A 16,826-nucleotide genomic window follows, 5' to 3' on the forward strand; every position below is an offset into this window, starting at 1 on the left:
CAGAAACATATTTCTTCCTGAACCTTTGAGTGTTGGGTAAATCCTTATTCCTGTTTTGTGAGAGATAGATTTACTATACATTTTTTATTGATTTATATTTTGTGGACTTATGTTGAGAATTCTCCACATAATGAATGGCTTTTATCATATCCATTGCTATCTAAAGAAATCATTTGCATTAAAACTTTGTGGATTTTTGTTTTTCTCCCAACAGATCACTGCTTAATAGAAGAAAATACTCTCCCCAGTAAACCTTTATGTAAAAGTTTCTTCCTCAGAGAAATGGCATCCTATAAGAGATGGGGTTTAGAACGTATATTTATAAGGATTTTAAGCCAGCAGTCAATCTGATTAAGAAAAAGAACAAATTTTCTGAAAATTATAATTAATTAATTATTCTACCAGTATCATGAACATAGAGCTATTTGAAACAGTTTTTTAGTTGAACTACAAGACATATTTTATGATACCCAAGAGTTGTTTTATTTTTGTGGTTTGAAACTGCTGCCAACAGGCAAAGAAACATTAAAATCCAGGTTAAGAAACCTATTGCATTTAAAAAATACTACCTTCCCCTGTTATTAAGGCTGAATATTTTTTATGAGGGATGATCAGACCAAAGGACTGGTAGAGGCAGTCTATCCTTTTGCTCCAAGGGAGTGTAAAGAGCACACCTGGGGAACATTTTTAAAGTCCTGTGCAATTGGAACACACGCACTTGAGTGAATCTGCATATTATAAACCATTAAAGGAAACCTTGCCTTCCCATTATTATTCTGACCTAGACCTTTTTTTCCCTTCAGTTAGTCTTCCATTGGCCATTTAGCATCTATCTCTACTATTTAGAAAAAAAATGTATATAAATCATGAAAATATTTTCTAGAATATTTGTGATACTTAAAAGAAAATGTAGTCAAGGATTATAATTTCCAAATTTCATCTAATATTTAAAATAATTTTAAAAATTTTACAATTTTATAGGAAATTTCTAGTCTGAAAATGGTTATTTTGTGTATGGATGTATAGAAGATTATTATTACCTGTTTTCTTTTTGCTGTTTCAGTTTTAGTAATGGGCTGAGAGAACTCTTCCAGTTCCGCTGGTATTTTATCGTCATCTTCCTGATCTTCATCAAAAGAGGACCCAACTTTCCTTTTAGTTTTGGGTAAAATCAATTCCTGTAGATATTCCTCAAACTGAATATGGAAAATGCCTAATTTGTCTGCTATCTGTCGTGCACAAGTAGTTTTACCTGCTCCATGAATCCCAAGTAAACACACCCGTAAAGGAGGAGCCTATAGGGAAAAAAAATGGAATATTCTGTAGCATTTTGGAGTGTACAGTGCACCCACCCCCTATTGTTTTTCACTTCAAAAATACCATTATAAAAATTCCATCAAACACAGTCACATAATTTTGTATTTCAATTTTTCCAGACTTTATATTGCTGTTCTAACTAAACTACCTGCTCTCTCTGGAAACACCAAATATATTACCCTACTATCAGCAGGTAAAAATGAAAATTCATTAGACAATTCTAGTAAATTCTCCGTTTTTTGCCCTTTTTCAAGTTACAAAAAATCCCACAAAACCCCCAATGTGTCATTTGTTAAACATATTTTGAGATTATTGTAAGCCTTTATAATCTTCCTCTCTTTTCCACTGTATTTGCATATTAACACATTCAATGTGTTAATTTAAATTTACATTACAAAATCACTAGGGAAGCCATGTGTTTTATTTGCTTCAAGGACTTGCCTAATATATTGTTACCTAGGAAAAAAATCAGCAATAATAAACAAATCTAAATGGGAATGGAAAATAGTTATTTTGATCTGCTATTCTCTGCATTAAATAATTTTTAAGATTCTCACTTGTAGTGGTTCATTGTGAGCCACATACTCCTCAGGGTTCTTCAAAAATTTATCTCTGTACTCAGAAGTTGAAAAGTAATAAATCTTTTCTTTATATTTAGCTGCATGTTCCTGGAGTCCAGGGTAGAGGACAAAGTTCTCTTTCAGACTGACTGGACAAAAATGTTTTGTGTCTCCCATGAGCCTTTTCTTTTGCATAATTGCTTCTTCATCCTGAAAATATGAAAATTTTAAAGAACTCTTAGAATTCAGGAAGTTACTCAGATTAAGTAGATCAGATTAAAAAAAGCCAAATACATTAACTGAGGATTGAATGAGGATGGTATTCCCAGAACAGTTTGTATGCTGAAAATAAGTCTATAATATACACACTTTTTAGATTCTGAGTCAGAAAACAAACTGTCCATGAGAATAACTGAGAAAATAATTAAATTCAAAATATCACTAATATAATAGTTAGCCATTGAGGACCAAAATTAGGGTAGAAGTATCTATGATAAAATCTTTTCCAACTGTGTTCTTGAAACTGATTTTCTGTTTAAATGTAGATCTCTTCAGAAAATACTGAGAGTTGGTGTTATGAAGTCAGATTACTTATCCAGTTAAGTTAATTTCTAAAATATCTATTCAATAATGTTCTAGTACAGTCTATGAATATCCTGTACTGTTAAGTTTGGGGATGGGAATCTTCCAATATAGGATGAAAATAGAAAGGGAAAGCTAGACCTCTCATTTCATTAAAGTGGCTGTGTGAAAATTATCAATAGCTGAAATGGAAGAGGACTCTGCATCTTCTGATGTTTCCAAGATGGCTCATGGAATCATTGCTAGCTGACAGAAATCAAAGTTCACATTTGTTTCTTTAATAAAACTGCTCCATGCCATCTGGCAACAAACACAATTTTCAGTCATTCTCTCTATTATCATGGGGGTATTTGAACTTCTTGCTGTAGTAAAACTACTCTTGGCCACAACACAGAACTGTATTCAAATTGAAGGACATGCTAATATTTATTCTGTAAGATGGCTTCAACTGGATCAAACAACATCAGGGTCAAGCAAAACTTGACTTCTCTGAGGTTATGTTCAAACTGAAAATAAAGGAGTTATAATAAAAGCATAAATAGATAAAGCTGGCATGCTTACTTCTTCTTCTTCTTCCCCTTCTTCCCCTTCCCCTTCCTCTTCTTCACCTTCACCTTCCTCATCCTCTTCCTCTTTCTCTTCCTCATTTTCCTCTTCAGCAGCCACATCTTGTGCTTCCTCCTCTAAGTCTTCGTCAGATAATTCCCAGCCATAATATTTAAAAGGTTCTGAAAAGGTTAGTTATCTTTTTTCTTTTTCAATAGTTCTCCTTTGACTATACCAGAATATATTTTCTTTGTCCATAAAACTAAGTACATACACAGAAGAAAATAATGCCAACTGTATCTTGCATTTTTTCTACTCACAGAACAAAATGTCCTCCCTAGATGTGGAAATCAGTATTTTGTCTCCTCCAAAAATGGAAATTCTACAGGTTGTTTTTGGTTGAAGTAAATTGATATTTTCAATGGGAACTTGTATTACAAAACTATTACACAAACACATGCAGAATAGTACCATTACTATCTGCAACTTTTTTTTTTCCTGTTACTTGTTGGGAAGAATCATCAATCAATTTTTAGTCTATTATAGAGCCAGCACAATAGATGTTTTGGTTAATAAAAACACTTGATATGTAGATAATAGGAAAAACATAGTATTATTTATCCAGTGCTCAAAGTTCTACAAGACCACACAAACAAAGAAATGTAATATGCTGAAGAATTATTAATTAAAAAAAATGTAAAATTCAGTTTTTAAATACAGTCTGTGGAGGTGGTTAGGTTAGATTATTACACACTCCAAAAGTCTCACTAACCCAATGAATATTGTACACTAGTGAACCTTCACTATCTGTCCATTTCTCAAACCAGTATCCTAGCATGCACAGATAGAAAAAGTAACTATGGAAATGTGCTTTCAGAATGTTTAGGGAGCTATTATGCACTTATTTGCACAGCCATATTTTATATACATATTTCAAATATATACATTTTACCCACTCTTAGATGTGGGTAAAAGTCTGCTATTGTGCTTTTCAGCTGACCCAGAGAACACAGTATGACCCTCTTTATATTAGCAATATTAGCAAACTGAATATAACCTTATTCCCTATACAGTTGTCACACGAGCTATCCAAAATCCCTTTTGATAGTTTAAGTGCCAATTACATAAACAGTATTACTTACTTTCCATAACCAGCACAGTTTGATTAAGCAAACTTTCTGGTGTTTGATCAGCAATCTCTAAGACAACAACCTGAACTGGAGATGACTTCTTGATTTCTGATGCCACTTCTTTCCAATCATTCATGAAAAGATCAATCTTTGCTTTAATTGTTTCCATTTCTTCTGTATCTGGAAAACCATCCTCTGAAAACTCAGGTTGCATGATTTCTGAAAATCAAATAATGTAAAATAGGTAATGCTCCTCTAAAATGTTTGTCATTGAAAAGCTATCATTATGCTTTAGGACTCTTTTCATATTGCTCACATATAGGGGCATACTTTTTAATGCTCCTTCCTCCCCATAATTATGAATTATTATATTACTGATTCACAAAGACATTTTGTCGTAGTATTGTATTTTGTCATTTTTCTTTGTATGACATTTTGTCTTCATTTATGTTGATACTCTATACACTGAGGCTTCTCCAGGAATAGAAATGAGGTCAAATTGCTGAACTATATTTGCACATGCTAATTTAAATCAGCACTGAAAATAAATATGACTGTTTCTGCAAAGAAATACAATACAGAATACATTAATCTAAAAATTATTATTTAATGATGAACAGCTTTTGACAGACTCTCCACATAGTCATGCCTCATGCCAATATAGGAAAAATTTGAATGAACAAATAAATGAAAATAAAGTAAAAAAAATCTTTTCATTACTTCCCTCCGTAAATAGTGGAACTGAGAAACTCTCACAAGAAATTCTGGCTTTAAAGAAGCCATGTCTGCACACAATCACTGGTTTAGTAATTAAGAGAGAGAGAATACTTTAATCTCCTATGAATCGTCCAGAGATTTGTAGTGTCTGTTGTTTAAGATCAGTTCAAGCCTGTTTCCTAACACTGTCTCAGGGAAAACAGACAGAAGCTAGAGACTGAAAGGATACATTAATATAAATAAGAAAGTCACAGGTACTACACATTGTAAACATGACAAAACCATGCCAAATGTGTTGCCATACTCTGTAAACAAGTAAACAAGGGGTTAGTTTCTTCCACCACAACTTCTTGCTGAAGAAGACAGATGGAATTAAGAACTTGATACTGAGAGCTGATGTTGATTTTAAAACTTAATATTGACAACAGATATGGAATTTAAAACTTGATATTGTCACGTTAAAAAAGGTTCCAATTAGGAACTAGGTAGAGCTGCAATTACTATCCGTTCATACATTGTTAGACCCTGAGTCCTGAGATAGACTCCTATGTCAGCTAGAAGATGATACCCCAAGTGCCTCCATGACACCATAAAGACCTCATTGCTGGCAGCAGCAATGTGGTGGTGTTGCTGCTATTCCCATTCTCTGCACTCACATGATTTTCAACACTGACTGTGGTTTTTTTTCTTGTAATTTTTCTTTTGTGTTCTGTTAATAAGTGACGTCAGCTAACAAACAGAAAAGCAATTGAGAGCAGTGACCTAAATGATCTGATATTAGATATTAAATTTGCTGGGACTTAAAGCATATGCTGTAGTTTTTCCTTGCTAGAAATTAAGATACAAGAAAAAATTTTATAAGTGATGGAATGATTTTCTATATCACCAAAATTTTCCCCTTCTCTTGTTGTTCCTGTCTTGTCTAGTTTGTTCCTGTCTAGTTTGAAAGAGCAAGAACAGATTTTGACACAAGTAACAACGTGCTCAGCCTATTCCAATGAATATCTACTGATTTTTTACATAAAAAGGAGAATTACTACTGTTCTTCCTTATGTAACTTCCTACATGAACAAATGAGAGGTATTACTGAAAATTACAGTCTTTTGTAATGCCTTGTATGTAAAAAGCTTTGACTACTTCCTCTAAAATACAAAACCTCAAAATGTTAAAACCCGAAAATGCTTTATGGTCTCTCTCTGGCATTAAGCAGGCTCCCTCTGTCAAACTGCAGCACTGCAACATTCATTTTGAGTTTGTCCCAGTCTGAAAAAAACAGAAAAACAATTTTCTGGCTTATGAAGGGTTAGATTGCCCTGTTACAATTTTTCTCATTAAGAAAACATTTTTTTTTTCCCAGAACCAAGTATCTCTCAATCTCCTCTTGTGGACTAATGAAGAAATTTACAAATTACACATTTAATTGTCCAAAATAGAGTCAAAAGGCAAAAAGTGTACAATGTAGCTGTATTTCAGTGATTAGGTACCAGTACGATTTGGAAGAAAACAGATGGAAACTTAATGGTCAGAGTAGAGATGCTGCCTAATTTTTGTGTCATATTCTACCAACTAAAGCATTGCCTCATAGTGCCAATATCAGCTGGGATATGTGAGTGCCTTCAGAACAAGGAACACATCTAACACACCTTCTTTTGAAATTCCTTCATGGCCCACTAAGGTTGGTCCCTTACTAGTTTGCTACTTGTGCTTATTTCTTCAGTCCATACATGAACTCAGGCACTTTAGAGGTAGTGTGGGAGTTTTGGGTACTGCAATGTCTACATCTTCTTAAGGGTTTATGTCACTATGTGTAGCCCTCTAGAAATATGCTATATTTCTAAATATTAGGATGCTTTTAATAATTTTATTCTTCTATTTTTGAGATTGAAACTTTTATTCTCTCAATACCACCATTAACCTGAACTATAAACATAATTGAGTTTTGAAGCAGGTTGGGCTCTCTATAGCAATTCATGTGCTGGCTCAGGGACCTGAGGGCACCCCCAGGGTCTGGCTGTCCCCACCCGGCCCCTGGGGCTCCCCTTACCTGCCCACCGCCCAGGAACCCTTGTCAGCCTTAACACATCTCCACCCATTTTTTTTTCAGCTTTGACCAACACAACTATTAGACTGACACCTTAGTGGCTAACCTTCCTCTTATATGATTATTAATCTAAAAGTGAATCAAAGTGCAAAAGGGCATATCATTAAGGATAAACACCTTGCAGATTTCAAATAGTCTTGAATGGTCTTGAATTAGAAATAAGGTTTTCCCTTGAAAAAGCTTACAAATATTAGCATTTTACTAAACTAGACATTCATTCTATATATGTCATTACATATACCCTGCAATGACATTTTTGCCATGATTCTAAATAGGAATATAAATATACCTTTTAATGTTACATTAGAAGATGTTGTGCATTATGTTGCATTCTGCAGTGATATATTCCAAATGAGACAGAGATTTAGCCAGGTAAAACCTGTTTAAATTTGGGCAGCTCTAATGCAATATGTAATGATGGCTCCCTTAGAAACACAGGTTTTAAGAAAATAAGGAAAGGATACATGAATAACTGGGTTACACTAACTGCTGCTTGCACATGTTATCCCTGGCACAGTCACACTGCAGAAATCACATGTGCTGCCTTGTGAACCACAGCTCTATTCACAGCAATAACACGTTGAAAATGGGACGAGGTCTGGCTGGATCTGGCTTTCAACAGATCATCTTACAGTCCAGCCCTTTAAAAACCTCTCAGTTCTCAGTAGGTCATGACACTTTGGAAATATACAGACAAAACAAGCGATTTAAATGAGGATTTGGCATCATCTGAGACAGAATATTGAATATGGCAATGAATCCACTTAATAGAGTAGTTCCCATAATCTTTAACTCAGAGGCACTTACAAGTCATGTTACCTCTCCTGACAGGCCATATTTAACAAAAGATGGACCAGCGTGTGTTCCAGCTTTGTTTTGCTACTTTAGACACATAATTCCAACAGACTAGCTCTATCCAGAAGTTTTTGTTGCTTAAGGAAACATATCCAGCAGCAATTATTTCATACTTATAGAGCTTGTAAATAGGTTACCCAGGTATAAGTGAATTGGAGAAGCTTTCCCCTAGAAAGAGGGGAGAAGTAACAAAAGAAAAAAGGTTTATATTCCCAGTGAAAAGAGACAGACCAAAAATCAGACAACCCAAACCTCATTTCGTTTTGGTTCAGGTATTTGAACCTTATTATGAAAAAAATGTTGCCTCCCTGACATTTAGTTTGTCTCAGGGAACAAGTAAGACAGCTGTACCTTTGCCATTAGATATAAATTATAATAACACTGCTTGGAGAGGTTATTTATGGTGAGAAGATAATTTTTTAAAAATTAAAAACATAGTCAAGAAAAATACATGAAAAGACAGCAATGGTTTAAAAATAAATTATGTAAAAATGCAAACAACTTTCTCTCCAAGGAGGTGGCCTTCTACCTAACAGTACTGTTCTTAATTTAATTTCCTTATCACAGTGGTAATAGGAAACAATCTTCCCCAGCCTTAAATCCTGGGCTTTTACTGGGAAAGCCTACATGCCAATCTCTCATATTCTTTTGCTCTGCATCTTCTGTGCTTTTACTGAGCATAGTTACCATAGAGACAAATAATCCTCGAAGGCTTTCTGCCCCCACATTCTCTAAGTGAATTGTTGGAGAAAGAGAGCCTTTAATATCTTAGTATCTGTGACTTTTTCTTCCCTCCGTCCATATTGCAACTTCAAAAAAGATGAAAAGATCCTTCTTTTCTCCTCACTGAAACCCTGCCAGAGCTGACACAGACACACCAGAAGCCAGCATGTCTTCTCCATTAGAGCTTAACTATCAAAATAAACAGAAAGACAAAATATATGATAACAGTGACCCTTCAATTTCTTGGAACTGATCTGTATTTCATTATGAATGTATTTTCAGTTGTCTTTTCAAAACAGACTGTAGTTTGTTTATAGACTTTTCATTTCTTATAAACTTCCAAATAATCTTCATCAAGTTACAGTGAAATGTACTCAATAGACAAACCTATATTGTATGTACTGATTTTTTTATTTGGAAAGACAACTTTGGTTTAGGTATAAAGTTGATTCTTTCTAATGCATAAAATATGTATATTTAACAACTTTATATTAAAATAAAATGGTTTATATTTGATTTATTTCTGGTTTGTTCATTAAAATATTCTAAAAATTCTAGCAGATAAAAGCGAAAATGTATATTTTAAAAACTAAAGCAGACCATCTCCATTAAAGATGAGTTTCCTTCAAAATGGTTTTTGAGAGAAAGCTGTTAAAAGATTTCATATATCTTTCCATTAGCTTATGGTTCTTTTTCATTTACAAGACTGGTACTGGACAGGGTCAAGGAGGACAGATGGACAGACATTAAGTGAAGTAAATTAAGAGGGTGTCTCTTCTCTTATTATGTTCAGAAAGTGAGAAGAGCTTTCAGAAAGAGTGATAGCTCTAATCATAGGCTTTTGTTCTTTTTTCTTCTGCAAAATATTGCATAGTTGTTCTCCACTGATATTCCTTTGTTTTTATTTATCTGAATGAGATACTAAAAGAATTTAAGAACTGAAGGTATTTGAGATTTAATTGAGGAAGTTGTTTTTAACCTTTCTGGTTTTTAAATTTTGAATTTTTTTTGCCTAAAAGGCAGGAATTACAGGTATTAAAACGCAATTATCACATCTGATTTAAGAAGGACGCCAGAAAGAAGCTTTGAAGATCGTGCAGCTTTGCTCAAAGACTGAACAAACTGCGAAGGTAATATCACTAGAATTTGCTTTGAAGTTTGCAGTACAAGTAATTTGCAATCTCTCATCTCCAGTTTAATAAACTGCCTTTGTCCAAAATCTCTCACTGAAAAGCCTCCAGTTAAAGGTAGAGGAAAGCACAAATCAGGATGCCAGTCAGTCAAGCAAAACAAAGAAAATATATTTAGAGGCTGTAGGACTAAGCACACATCATCTGCCTGGTAAATGTTATAACTACAATTGATTCCAAAAAATATTTATCTTCAAAGACTAAATAGGAAATGCAAAAACATGAACAGGTTTAATTATTTTTTTCTGTTGTTGTTTCAAATACCTTACTGAATTTAACATGATGATAAAAATAAAAAAGCAAGAACACAGAATAAAAGCCTAAGAGAAGAATATTGATTCAACCCTCCACCACCTGCAATGAGAAAGGAGATCAATATTAAAGAGTTGGGATTCAATATTAAAGAGTTTATAACTAATACTGATTTTAACAGCTGTGAAAGCACAAGCATGAGAGGTGACATCTGGAATTATCAGCCCAGCTACTGATTTATTTTTGCCAAGAACTTCTGGCTAAATAGCAAGAGCAGCAGAAGAAGTATCAGTGAAGATGAGGTTGTACAAACACACCAGCCTGAGCTACTGAGGCATAAGCATGTGTGCTCCAGTTGAGTTTGCAATAGAAAGGAAGTAATCTCTGGCAGAAATGTGGCAGGAAGAGAAAATGCCAAGTATTACTTCAGGAAAATTGGAGTGAACCCACAGATCTGTTTGAAGCTGAGAACTCCTCTACAACAGTGGAAATATAGTCTCACAAATTGATATAGCTGTCTCCTAGTATAAATACAGTCATACTCATGCAAAGCTTCTGCAAAAATGCTTGAATAAAGTAAGAAATTCCTGATAAAAAAACCTCAGAATATTTGTGTCAAAGGACATGAAAAAAATATGTGAAGCTGTAATTTTCAGCTAGACATTACAAGCAAGAGTTACCACATAAATTGATTTCTATATTTTTAGCAGACATTTCAGCACTGAACTTAGCTTCTTAAATCACTTAGATACATTTGTTAGATTTACAATAAGTCTCCTTCTCCAATTACTTTTACTCTCATTAAGACACATGCAAGTACCTTGTTCATTACAGGAACCATTTTTTTTCCTTTTAAACACACACAGTATTATAAACTTGAATGTATTCAGTGCTGAAGCAATCCCAGATTCCACTAACATTACAATAATTGTAATTATTAAAATGTGCATCTATTTATATAGAATAGAATGGACTAGAATGAAATAGAATAGAATAGAATAGAATAGAATAGAATAGAATAGAATAGAATAGAATAGAATAGAATAGAATAGAACTGTTTCAGTTGGAAAGGACTTACAATGATCACCTACTGCTCATCAAATGAGCAATTCAGGGCTGACTAAAAGACATGTTACTAGTGGCATTTCCTAAATGTTTCTTAAATGCTGTTTAAGGTTTGGGACATCAATCATATCTCTAGGAATCCTGTTCTGGTGTTTGACCACCTTCTCAGCAAAGAAACGCTTTCTGACACCCAATCTAAGCCTCCCCTGGTGCAGCTTTGAGCCATTCCCAGAGGACACCATATATGAGAGACCACAGGGGTATGATTTGGGATCTGGAGTACTTTTCTGAGCTATCATTTTTCTATATTAGAACTGCAATATATTATAAAAAATCAACAAACTGTGAACATGTGGACTGCGAACATTCATTTGTATTGTTGTAAAGACATATCACATGGGAGAAAAGCTGCAGTCAATGTGCTGATGGCACTACATGTGAAATAAAACCATGTCAGGCTAAGAGCAGCATGACTGAAGTGTTTTGGTGAGTCAGTGTTTGATTAATGAAATAAAATGTAGGTGTAGGAAAACATGATTTTCTCTCAAAAACGACTTAATACATCTTAAAACCACATCACATTATCACATCTATAATTAATAAATGTTGTTTTGATGTACTCAGATCAAAATTAGATATTCAAAACTACCATAAACTTTGTTATTTGAGACCCAGATGAAAAATAAGCCTTTATATTTAATACTATAGGATTCTTTCCCTTTTGAGAAAAGCTGTGTGTTTTATTAGAAAGTATAAAAAGTTATAATGTGGATTTTCAAAAAAGCTTACATGCAATTTAAAGAACACTAGAAAGCTACAGTATTTTTTTCAGAGTAGGTGTAATGTTACCTCATTAAAAATTAAAAACATGCTATCTTATTCAGTCTATCCTACACTACCTTTAAAATTTAGGCCTTGGTATAAACATGTAAAATAAATGCCAGACTAGGTCAGGCATTTCCAGACTAGGTCAGGAAAGAAAATGTATGGGAGACATACTGATAATACAGAACTTAAGCTTGGCCATATTAATTTTATATAGAAACTAGTATGTTATGTTTGAAAGAAAGACAGTAATAGCAGCCAAGACTCTTGATCAGAAAAAAAAAAAAAAAAAAAAAAAAAAAAGAGAGTGAGAATTCATGCTTTTCATTTTTTAATTTCATCTTCTGGCCTTGGGTGATAACTTAGACTATGAATGGGAAATCTTGAGACTGCATAGTAGAGAAAGAAAATACTCCAAAGTCCCCAACCTAGTTCTTAACATAGAGACAGATACTTATGCACAGTAATTCGTTGTGACAGCAGATCCAAATCAGGCAGAAACACTGTTCTAAGAAACTAGGCACTGATTAAAGAAGGCTAAGAAGGAAATAAAACCCTGCAGCTTTTCGGACTATTAAGATTGAAACTAACTGGAACTTACTCTAAACCTCAATCCAACTGGGAGAATCTGAGGTGCAAAAATCCAGCCTGTATGTAACAGCTGGTCTGCTGCCAAAATCTCACTCCTCACAGATTATTCACTTCTGCCCAGGACAATTATATTTTCTCTGCTGGAAACTAAGTATAACACAATTTTGATATAACAGTAGGATCTTTACAGGAAAAAAAAAAAAAAAAAGTGGTTTTGTCAATACAGAAAACAACAAAGTAAGAATATCTTTACCCGAAATGTTTTATTAATGTTGTTATCAGAGGAGGAACCTCATGAAATACTCAGAAATCCATTATTTTTTATGGTGTTAAGTTACATTGTTAAAGACTGATCTCCATAAGCACAAAGGAGGGGAGAAACAATGACAGATGGATGAATTCCCAAAACTTAATCATGACAAATATAACTTTGACTAGACATCACTCATGGCCATTAGGAGATGATGATGAAGGTATTGTCTGTGTGTGAAATCAATGGAGATGGGTCATCCTGAGAAGCTGTCTCTGGCTTAGGTGTATTACTGCCTACAGGGCACGAGATTCATTAGGGGATGCCTAGGGAAAAGCAGTTTGGGATTGTGGGAGATTTATAATATCAGGAAGCTTTTCTGAGAAGGAAACAAAGGCAAGGAGAAGGAAGGATTAAAGTGGACTGGAGAAGAACTAGCATGGATAACAGAGTAAGAAGAGGATGAAAGGGGAAATGGGAATACATGCTCAGACTCATTGCATGGTCCTACGGACATGGAGCTGCAGCAGCCTCACCTCTACTGGGCTTCTGGATTCAGCAATTCATAATGCGTGTTGCTATCAGATTGAGCAATTCCTAATGCATGTTAAGAGAGCCACTGCTGAACTGATTTCCATTCCCTTTTAATTACTTCAGGCTGAGATTACTGGAGGAAGACCAGAAAATCAGGCAATTTGGTGTTTTTTTCATTAACTATTGACTAAGTTCCAGCAATGTTTTGTAACTTTTAAAGAGCTACAGACTTTTTGATGAGTAATTTCAAGACAGTTAATAAACCACTTAGAAAGGTTGATAGAGGAGATAGAGTCCAATCCTTTAGATTTATTGAAAATTTCAACAGTGCTGGCTGATTTAATGGAAACCATCTCTATTCTGTAACATCCATGAGGAATGGCACAGAGAAATTGAGTGCCCATATCAGTGAAGATAGTAACAAAAAGTCTTTTTTCTCGAGATGCTGAATGCAAAAAGAAAATCAAAACTGGAAAATCAAACCACTAAATAATTGAAACATATAAATAGATAAAACAGAAGTCAAATGATACGCACTTTCACCTTCCTCCTCAGCAGCAGCTGGAGACTGATCTTCCTCTGATGTCAGTGTTTCTTCCACTCCTCCACTGTAAATAAAAGTTTCTTATCTTAAGACCTTTACAAATATTACCAAAGCAAGTTGCAGATATATTAGATGCAAAGATGTGGAAATATAATTTGAGTTGTAAAAAAAAAATATATACATCTTTTATTATTTAAAATGTTATAGTCTCATTGCATTAAAAGATTGGACTAAAGAAAGGATAATGAGAAAACATTTAGAAGGAGATTTTACTGCCACCATATATACTGATACATATGTAATATTCCTCAAAGATAACAGATACTGGATTATTTCCTATACATCATAACTAGTCTTAGAGTACTGCTTTAGTTAATTTATGTGATAAATGCACTAATACCACACTTTAACACAAAACGAGGGTAGAATTTCCTTGTGCTCATTTTACAAACTCAAATATTTGGAATACTTTACCTTGCATCATCTTCTATCTTTTCTGTTTCATCTGTTTTTTCTGCTTCATCTGTTTGTCTTTCCAAAATCTCAGAATTATTTTTATTCCTACTTGCTAGGTATGCTCTGCGTAGTATACAGGCTCCTGCCGCACAATGACATGACAGTAATGACTTCAATGCATCTTTATAAAACTAAAGTCATTGGGTTAGGAATACCATTTAATAAATTATAGGCAACTTTCTTTTAAAGTCAACAAAAAGCATTTATATCACTGAAATGTTATTCTGTTGCTGATTTCTACAGTTTTAGAGCTTTTTTTTCAATTTATATCACCTAATAAACTGAATCTGGGATATTGGAAAGTTACGAAGGATATAAAGGGAGACAGAACTGAAATTATTTGTCTTATATTTTCATATATCATGTGTTACACTGACATTTATTTTATTTGCAAGTGTACAAAAAAGCTATGAAGAAACAAATTAAAAACATTCAAATAAAAATATAAATAATGTGCATACCTCTACTACTACAGCTGGTTGGCAGAAATGAAAAATATGCTGTTCCTGCTAGGAACTCTACTGATTCATTTACTTTGACAAATAGATTTATATATGGCTGTGTGGCTTAAACCTGCTTTCATCAGTGGATTTACATGAGTTTAGACTAGGACAGGGAACAGCTTACCAAACAATGACTAAAATGCTGTGAAAATGTAAACTTCACAACTGCATGATTATTTAAATGACAAAAACGAGTGGAAATCAAGTAAAGAGTCAACATAATTGTGCAAATAAAAAGAATAAAGTGAAACAAAATAGCTAAATTCAAGGAAATGTATCCATAAACAAAAAGTTATGTTTTTTAGTGAAACTCTTATACTACCAAGAATATAAAATAGGTTGTTCAGATTAGAGCAAGTACTTCAGAGCTAGGTTTTGAGAACTGATGGAAATGGCAGAGGTGTACATTGCAGGAAGGAAGCACATAATAGGAAGGTTCTAGAGAGGCCTTAATTTAAAAGCCTCTGCTACAAATTCTTCCCTTTGCAAAAAAAAAAAAAAAAAAAAAAAAAAAAAAAAAAAAAAAAAAAAAAAAAAAAAAAAAAAAAAGAGCAGTCTCAATGTAGTTGTCATGAAGAACTATGTGTTTCAGAAATATCTGATCTAGATTAAAACTTTTCTTCTATCCAATTAATTCACTTATTTATTAAACTGAAAAGTGAAGAGAAATTTAATATAATTCTGAAAGCATCTCTCTCACCTCAGTGTTCTCTCTGCAGTACAGGCCAGAGACTCCTAATATTTATTATTTACCACACAGTAGTGACATTTCATTACCATGAGCCAACTACAGGAAGATGCTTTTTGTGGTTGTATGAAAGGACAATGCACTGTGTCCCAGAAACTAGGTCCATGAACATTTTAATAAGCTTGGAATGGCTGCGAAGCAAAGATGAAGCATGGAAATGCAATTTACCCCTAGGTTTTTTCCAAAAGTGTCTGAGATGAAGTCTTGAAAGACAGCTTCTGCAAATATGATTTTCTGACAAACACTGTATCTAGAACTTTGTCATAGAAATTTTCAGTGACTATTTAGTCTGTGTATGAGTTCTGGCCACTCTGAAACACTTTCAGTTGCAAAATTTCACAAAGCTGCGCGACTAAGTATTTTAGGTACTATTCCTGAGTTGTGAGGATGATTTGCTGATCAGTTGACATACTTCTGAAAAGTTTGGGCTTTTTAAAATAAGAAATCTCTTCTGAGTAAACTGGGTAATCTTATTTTCTCAGATTAACTTTTATATTCAAAGACAAAGATCTCTGGACTAACTCCAGTGTTGGGCATCTACTGAGTTTTCTTGAACTGTATGGGAACAGACCCATCATGCCTTTCTTCAGTGGAAGTTTTTGCCACAGAAAGACCTTAAAAATGGATTGGGTTGAACATTGCCAAAGGTCAATCAAACTTGTGGTGTGGTAGGAATCAAGCAGACATAATCCACGAAGACATGATTTGACAGACAAACTTTTAACAGTATACGAATGTGTTCAGTTATTGATGCCTGCTTCCAACCTTCCTTTTGGCTTGAAAGAATAAAGTAAAAATCTCTCACTCTGAATTCATGGATACTAAGCTATTGTATTCATCTGGGTGGGAAGTTACTGGGTTGGGGTTTTTTTTGATCCCAGAATAGAGAACAGGATACACCTGCATACAAATATTTCCCCTTTTGACTTTTCTCTCAAGCTGAGAAATTTCATACCTCTAACCTGACTTTGCAAATGGGAAAACCAGGGCAGAGAAATGTGACCAACAGCCACATCACAAGGTGGTGGCCAGCCAGCCAGCCAAAGAATACAAAAATCTGACACTACAGGAGTCTATTGGTATTTCCTACTGGTTGTAAATAGGAGAAAATTGAAAATGGATTAAAAATAGGAGGAATTTTCTTTACCGTTATAGCAAAAAATTCCTGTTTTAAAGTCTGTGTAATTCCCTTACTCCAAATTGTAAGAAATCATGGTACTCTTGTTGATTCACTGGATTGATCATTCCTTCTCTACAGCCCTTAAATGGGACATAAC

At 34.1% G+C, this 16,826-nt stretch overlaps 1 protein-coding gene across 1 annotated transcript in view; it reads right to left on the reverse strand.

Moving 5' to 3' along the window:
* Positions 1–16,826, reverse strand: part of AK9 (adenylate kinase 9) — a 58,628-nt gene that overhangs the window by 20,968 nt on the left and 20,834 nt on the right. The window contains exons 16-21 of the mRNA XM_066315261.1: positions 14,257–14,380; positions 13,776–13,846; positions 4,148–4,354; positions 3,021–3,187; positions 1,875–2,087; positions 1,041–1,295 (exon numbers count right to left, since the gene is read on the reverse strand). Coding sequence (XP_066171358.1) covers positions 1,041–1,295; positions 1,875–2,087; positions 3,021–3,187; positions 4,148–4,354; positions 13,776–13,846; positions 14,257–14,380 — 1,037 coding nt within the window. The remainder of the gene's footprint in view (positions 1–1,040; positions 1,296–1,874; positions 2,088–3,020; positions 3,188–4,147; positions 4,355–13,775; positions 13,847–14,256; positions 14,381–16,826) is intronic.

This window comes from Sylvia atricapilla, chromosome 3 (genome assembly GCF_009819655.1).
Source record: "Sylvia atricapilla isolate bSylAtr1 chromosome 3, bSylAtr1.pri, whole genome shotgun sequence".
Taxonomy (NCBI): Eukaryota; Metazoa; Chordata; class Aves; order Passeriformes; family Sylviidae; genus Sylvia; species Sylvia atricapilla.